The sequence below is a fragment of the Alosa sapidissima genome, chromosome 3 (assembly GCF_018492685.1).
Source record: "Alosa sapidissima isolate fAloSap1 chromosome 3, fAloSap1.pri, whole genome shotgun sequence".
Classification (NCBI taxonomy): domain Eukaryota; kingdom Metazoa; phylum Chordata; class Actinopteri; order Clupeiformes; family Clupeidae; genus Alosa; species Alosa sapidissima.
In genome coordinates this window covers 35,275,274-35,282,773 of record NC_055959.1, presented here as the reverse complement: position 1 = coordinate 35,282,773, position 7,500 = coordinate 35,275,274, and the positions used below count along the sequence as shown (strand labels likewise).

Below are 7,500 nucleotides of genomic sequence, written 5' to 3'. Positions count from 1 at the left end.
CCCACTCATAACTGTATCTTACCCACTCATAACTAGATATTACCCACTCATAACTAGATATTACCCACTTATAACTGTATCTCACCCACTCATTACTAGATATTACCCACTTATAACTAGATATTACCCACTTATAACTAGATCTCACCCACTCATAACTAGATATTACCCACTTATAACTAGATCTCACCCACTTATAACTAGATCTCACCCACTTATAACTAGATCTCACCCACTCATAACTAGATATTACCCACTTATAACTAGATCTCACCCACTCATAACTAGATATTACCCACTTATAACTAGATCTCACCCACTTATAACTAGATCTCACCCACTCATAACTAGATCTCACCCACTCATAACTAGATATTACCCACTTTAACTAGATCTCACCCACTTATAACTAGATCTCATCCACTCATAACTAGATCTTACCCACTCATAACTAGATCTCACAAACTCATAACTAGATATTACCCACTTATAACCAGATCTCACCCACTCATAACTAGATATTACCCACTCATAACTACATCTCACCCACTTATAACCAGATCTCACCCACTCATAACTAGATATTACCCACTCATAACTACATCTCACCCACTCATAACTAGATATTACCCACTTATAACTGTATCTCACCCACTCATTACTAGATATTACCCACTTATAACTAGATATTACACACTCATAACTGTATCTTACCCACTCATAACTAGATATTACCCATTTATAACTAGATCTCACCCACTTATAACTAGATCTCACCCACTCATAACTAGATATTACCCACTTATAACTAGATCTCACCCACTTATAACTAGATCTCACCCACTCATAACTGTATCTTACCCACTCATAACTGTATCTTACCCACTCATAACTAGATATTACCCACTTATAACTAGATCTCACCCACTCATAACTCGATCTCACCAGGGGCATCTCGCTAGCTATTTCAAACATTCGGGGCTAGAGCCTAGAAGTTGGAGTTGTTTTTGTCCAGGGGTTCGGGGGTTTCTCCCCCGAGAGATTTTGAAAATCGGGGTGATGAACATGCAATTTTAACCAACTTTGAGAATTAAAAGGAAGGCCAATTGTAATGACTCACGTCACGGCATTCTGAATATTTTGATGTTTAAAGACCATGTAAGGAGAACGTCTCTTCTGCCAAAGTGCACCACATACAACACCCAAAATATGACATTAAAATAGTCTGTAGAATAAACATCGTCATGCACCTCTGTCAAGTGCACAGGTGTGAGCGTTCGTCTCGGGATAAACATTTGGACGTCATCCCCTTCAATTAATGGGCTATGGGTGCCTTGAAAGCAATGCATTTGGGTTGTGTATCACAAACTTTTGCCCAAAGAAAAAGTTCCATTCTGTCAAAATCAAGCCCAACATGCATTGCTTGGAAGCCCCCTCAAACGAGGTCAGGTTTACCATATTTACTGCGCATGTGATTCAATAGTAAATCACAATATATTGAAACTGAGCTGACCGAAATGTCCTCCTGGGTTGCGGGAGATGATGACACACTGTGAGTTTCCACTTCTTGTCCCTGCTCTGCCCTTTTTTTTCCTCTAAAGAAACGTCTAATATCCATTTGTCCTTCTGTACACTTATTTCGCTAAGGCTAGTTAGTAGAAGCATGAAACAGCAATGCGTAATAGCGTAGAGGAGAATTGAAATTGCAACATTTTGCAACAAATGATTCTAAACCTGCCCAGATCACGTCAGATTTTCTTGCGCTGCTGTTAATGCACACAATGGACACAAAACACAAAAGTCTCTTCTACGGGGCTATTTATTTCATTCATGATTAGAGTTTTTGTTGTTGTTGTTGTTGTTGTTGACGGCCCATAGATCCGGGGCTATCCCCAGAGGATCTCACCCACTCATAACTAGATATTACCCACTTATAACTAGATCTCACCCACTCATAACTAGATCTCACCCACTCATAACTAGATATTACCCACTTATAACTAGATCTCACCCACTCATAACTAGATCTCACCCACTCATAACTAGATATTACCCACTTATAACTAGATCTCACCCACTCATCACCCGCAATGTATTCACATGTCAACGTTTTGCCGCGGAAAGGGTGAGATATGCGGAGACAACTGCCATATTGGCGTTACAAACTAACCCCATGCATTTCTATGGAGGACTTTTTGAGTGCTGTGTCTCCTCACCAGAAAGTCTCCGATCTCACCCACTCATAACTAGATCTCATCCACTTATAACTAGATCTCACCCATGTATCACTGTATCGTACCCACTCATAACTAGATCTTACCCACTTATAACTAGATCTTACCCACTTTTTACTAGATCTTACCCACTTATCACTCATATGTTGATCTGAATTAATATACTTCATCTAAAGAATAACCAATACCGTAGGTGTTCCAAATCGGGAAATACATTTCTATAAACAGAGAGAGAAGAGGATCCAAATGGAGATGTAGAGAGAGAGAGAGAGAGAGAGAGAGAGAAAGGAAAGAAAAGAGAAAAAAAGTATCTCTTACCGAAGCAGAACTCAGCCTTGGGCCTCAACTTCGTGGCATCGCTCACCTAACATGATGGGAAAGACAGGCAAAGCATTGAGGGAAATCAGTTCAGACCCTGAGAAGCAGAGGGCAGGCAAAGGGGAACATGGGCAGTCTGACTGACCTTCGAGATGTATGTGAGCTTCAGGGACCCAACCATCTCCGCACCCTTGGGCAGGTTCTGTGAGAGGAGAAAAGGAATTATGAAACAAAACAACAGAAAGAGAAAAAAAAACACACTTTATAACAAGAACAAGAGACTACTGCTAAAAACACACTTTAACAAGGACAAGAGAATACTGTAAAAACAAACTTTACCAAAAGAACAAGAGAATACTGTTAAAAACACACTTTAAGAACAAGAGAATACTGTTAAAAAACAAACTTTAACAAGAACAAGAGAATACTGTTAAAGGGCAAAGAGATTCAGGGATTCAGTAACCCCGACCGAGAGACGGAGAGAGAATCACAACAATTGACAGTGTTCCGTTGAGCTTTTCAATTATAAATGACTCAGAAACTAAGAGCCAACAAGGAGACAATGCAAACAGTGCAGACAAAGAGAGAGAGGAAGAAGGTGAGAATGAGATAGAGAGAGAGAGAGAGAGAGAGAGAGAGAGAATGAGAGAGAGAGTAACGGAGTGTAAAGATGCTGTGGGTCTGTGTGTTCGGTGAGCAGCACCTTGGGTTTCACTCTCCTGCCTCCATTCTGAGGAGAGCTGTGTGTGTGTGTGTGCAGGTTTCACTCTCCTCCCTCCATACCGATGCTCCGAGGTGAGCGGTCGGTGTGTGTGTGTGTGTGTGTGTGTGTGTGTGTGTGTGTCTGTCTGTCTGTCTGTGCTTGTTAACTCTGATTAAGACTCGGCTCGTGTCGAGCGCTGCCTTACACACTCGGCGGAGAAATGAAGACTTAAACACTGATTCCATAAAAGTTTCAGCGTCCCCTCGGAGAGGTGGGGCGAGAGCCAGGCTGAATTATTCAAACAGCCGCTCCTGTGTTCTGCGCCTCATCAATGCGTAGCCTGATTTTGGCACGGCCGCCCCAGCGCTGCAGAAGTTCAAGAGTCCCTCAGACTCCCACATCACACTTGCTCGTGAGCCAGCCTACTTTAGGACTTTAAAAACCCGCATCGGGTCAGATCTGACAGGGGGCTGCTTCTACATCCGCTATGGGGCTCGTCATCTAAATCAAATCGGTGCCTTCACTTGGGTCTATGTGGAGCACTTCAACTGCCCTCTCTTGTCTGGGATTCTGCTGCTCTCAGTCAGAATAGAAAGTCAAGAGTAGTGAGTAGAGAGTGGGGGGGGAGTGGTGTAGAGGGTGGGGGGGGGGGTGTAGAGAGTGGTGGGGGTGTAGAGGGTGGGGGGGGGGGTGTAGAGAGTGGGGGGTGTAGCTGGATTCTGCGGATTCTGCGGAGGAGTGAAGGTGTCAGATTTCCCAGTGGTGCTGATTGTATTTGTGTGCGGCGGGCCAGTCAGCGGAGGCTTTCAAACGTCCACTTCTAAACGCAGACGCTGAACAGCAGCTTCAGTGGACACACAACACTCAGCGGATCACTCTAAATCACATTACCCCATCCCCACCCAGGGACCCCCACCACCACACACACACACACACACCCATCCCCACAGACAGCCTCCCAGCCCCCAGCCCAGTCCAGTCCTATGGGCAGCTATTCGTACCGTGGAAGTGGAGGTCTTTCTCAAGGGCGTAGAGGGACACCCCCCCACCCCCCCCCCACACACACACACCACCACACACACACACACACACACACACACACACACACACAGAGGCACTATATGTACAGTGGATGTGGAGAAATTTTATCTTGCAAGCAAATGATCTGACTCAGGCAGATGGATTAGGGGTGTCACGATTGTCCAAATCCTCGATTCGATGTAATTTTCAATTTTAAAAAGTCACGATTCGATTCGATTTTCGATCTTTTTTAAATATTACTATTAATGCATTCCTTATATATGTTATTTACTCTTTTTGGCCTTTTCCTTTTCTTTTTCGGGGGGCTTTTATTTTGAAACCGCTTTGAAACCGTTCCAACCACGAGGTTGTAATGTAAACAGAACTAACCTTAGGCTAAAACAGAGACGTGAACATAGTAAAATGAAACAACACAGAATGTTAATTTGATTGTTTCAGCACACTCCGAAGAGACCCAAGGTTAGTGTTCATGGAATATGTACTTATAAATGTGCATTTTAAGCCTTAAAGTAACTTTGGACTGTAATTAGACCATCTTTTCACTTGCTAAGTTGAGTAGGCTAAGTTATTTTTAATTGACGTGAATGAACGAATACTTCCACACCGGTGATTTCAAAGTAGCAAGAGGGGCTTTGATTTCGGTAGGTTGATGGCTGCAGCCTAAAATTAGAGGAGTGTTGACGCTGCAGTTCAGCACGTGCATGTTTGTTTGTGCGTCTTGGCATACATGCTGGACGTGACATTGGGGGTGTGGCTGCATCGTCGATTCTACTTTTAAGTTCAAAGTTCGAGATTGAGATGTAATTTCGATCGATTTCGAAATAAAATCGAAATCGTGACACCCTTACTGTGGATGCATCAGATCAGATCAGAAGTGTCCTGCAGCTGACCTGCGTATTACACTATCATCGTACATCAAATCAGATCAGAAATCTCTGTGGACAGCTGACCTGCACAGACGAGGGTCAGAGGAGGGTCACTGATAGTGTCACAGTGACAGTGTGTTATCAGCATGATATGCTCCCAGAGGACACTGTTCTGTGTGTGTGTGTGTGTGTGTGTGTGTGTGTATGTGTGTATGTGTGTGTGTGTGTGTGTGTGTGTGTGTGTGTGTGTGTGTGTGTGTGTGTGTGTGTGTGTGTGTTATCAGCATGACACTATCAACGATCCTCATCTGCCCACACCTCTTAAGCGCTGTATGGAGGGACAGATGCCCAGACAGCCAGACATCTAGACCACTCTACAGACGCTCCAGACACAGATTACAGGCTACCGCCCAGTGTGTGTGTGTGTGTTTGGGGGGGGGTATGTGAGAGACAGAGAGCGCTTGGTAACCTGACGCTTGTTGCTCCAGAGTGGTGGTTGTGGCCGCAGCTCCCAGAGGACACTGTTCTGTGTGTGTGTGTGTGTGTGTCTGTATGTGTCTGTGCGTGTGTGTGTGTGTCTGTATGTATCTGTGTGTGTGTGTGTGTGTGTGTGTGTGTGTGTGTGTAACGAGACCAGAGTGGTCTAAAACACCCAGCAGATCAATCAACTCCATCACACAACTAGATTACAAGAGAGAAAGAGGGACAGAGTGAGAGGAGGGAGAGAGAGAGAGAGAGAAAGAGAGAACAGAGGGAGAGGAGAGAGAGAGAGAGAGAGAGAGAACAGAGTGAGAGGAGAGAGAGAGTTTGGAGGGGTAGAGAGAAAAGGAGTAGCAGAAAGAAAGAGAAAGTAAGAATAGATAGAGAAAGAGAAAGAAAGAGAAAGAATGGACAGAGAATAGGGGGGGGGGCAGTTGTGTGAGCAGTCGTTCAATTCCAGAGTGGAGCACAGGACCTCATTATGATGTAACAGAGAGTGGAGCACAGGACCTCATTATGATGTAACAGAGAGTGGTGCACAGGACCTCAACATGATGTAACAGAGAGTGGAGCACAGGACCTCATTATGATGTAACAGAGAGTGGAGCACAGGACCTCAACATGATGTAACAGAGAGTGGAGCACAGGACCTCATTATGATATAACAGAGAGTGGAGCACAGGACCTCATTATGATGTAGCAGAGAGTGGAGCACAGGACCTCATTATGATGTAACAGAGAGTGGAGCACAGGACCTCAACATGATGTAAGTGGTACGACCGGGCTGATGCGCTCACCGGTTATTACATAAGGCCAGTTAATGACCACCACACCATCAGCACTAATGGGGTGCTGAGAGAGTAGAGTGAAAGGGATGAGAGGAGACATGCTTTGGAGAGAGAGTAGAGTGAGAGGATGAGAGGAGACATGCTTTGGAGAGAAAGCTTGATGGAGCTCCAGCTTCTGCTACACGTCCCTCAGATAGTTTGTTTAGCTAGACAGGCATTGTGGCATTACACGCCTTGCGTTGTGTGTGTGTGTGTGTGTTCTTACCTGCGGGTTGTCCATGAACCATACCAGGCTGCCCTGTGTTGTGTCCAGGATGAAGTAGCGGCGCAGGAACTTGCCGCTGTTCTCAATCTCCTCAATGTCCAGGAAGCCACAGATGCGGTTCTGTCGGTCGACGTAAGGCATCTCTGGGCCGGCTCATTCCACTGGGGGGGGGGGGGGGGGGGGGAGGGGAGGAAGAGTTTGACTTTTAAGTTTCCTTAACAGTTGCCAGTAACAAAAATACTACTACAAAAAAGACACACACACACACACACAATGACTAAGTGGGAAGAGAGAATAAACCCAAATAAGTGTTAAAGAAAAAGACATGAATGTAGGAGAAGTTCTCTCCGTGCATTTAAAGGAACCATATGTAAGATTGTGGCCAAAACTGGTACTGCAATCACTTTCAAATTCCTGTATCCCCTCCCCCTCCCCCCTGATTCGAGGTTGCCAACCCGGATGCCGAAACACTACTAACTTCGTGATTAGTACATAGGTGGAAGGTGGCGCATCAGGCCAAAACACAACATGACATGACAAAACACAACATCAACATCAGTTGAGGGCTGCAACTTCACTTTTTAAAATGACAATATCCTGGCCGGACTACTGTTGTCAGTGATATAAGTATTTGAAATGAACATGATTTCTTAATGTCTAGTGACATACCAGGGCCATTTTATGATTAATTAAAATAAATTTCTTACATACGGTTCCTTTAAGTAAGTAAGTAAGTAACTTCATTACTAGTCACTGACACATCAGAATAAAATCTAAACGATGTGCTTGAGTTGACTTCCTCATG

General features: G+C 44.4%; 1 protein-coding gene across 4 annotated transcripts in view; it reads right to left on the bottom strand.

Annotated features, from left to right (window-relative positions):
• plekha1b (pleckstrin homology domain containing, family A (phosphoinositide binding specific) member 1b) overlaps positions 1 to 7,500 on the bottom strand; it is a 33,426-nt gene that overhangs the window by 18,712 nt on the left and 7,214 nt on the right. For all 4 annotated transcript variants that reach the window (XM_042085601.1, XM_042085600.1, XM_042085602.1 and 1 more), the window contains exons 2-4: positions 6,696 to 6,856; positions 2,698 to 2,754; positions 2,553 to 2,598 (exon numbers count right to left, since the gene is read on the bottom strand). In XM_042085601.1, the coding sequence (XP_041941535.1) occupies positions 2,553 to 2,598; positions 2,698 to 2,754; positions 6,696 to 6,836 (244 nt within the window). In that variant the 5' untranslated portion in view covers positions 6,837 to 6,856. The remainder of the gene's footprint in view (positions 1 to 2,552; positions 2,599 to 2,697; positions 2,755 to 6,695; positions 6,857 to 7,500) is intronic.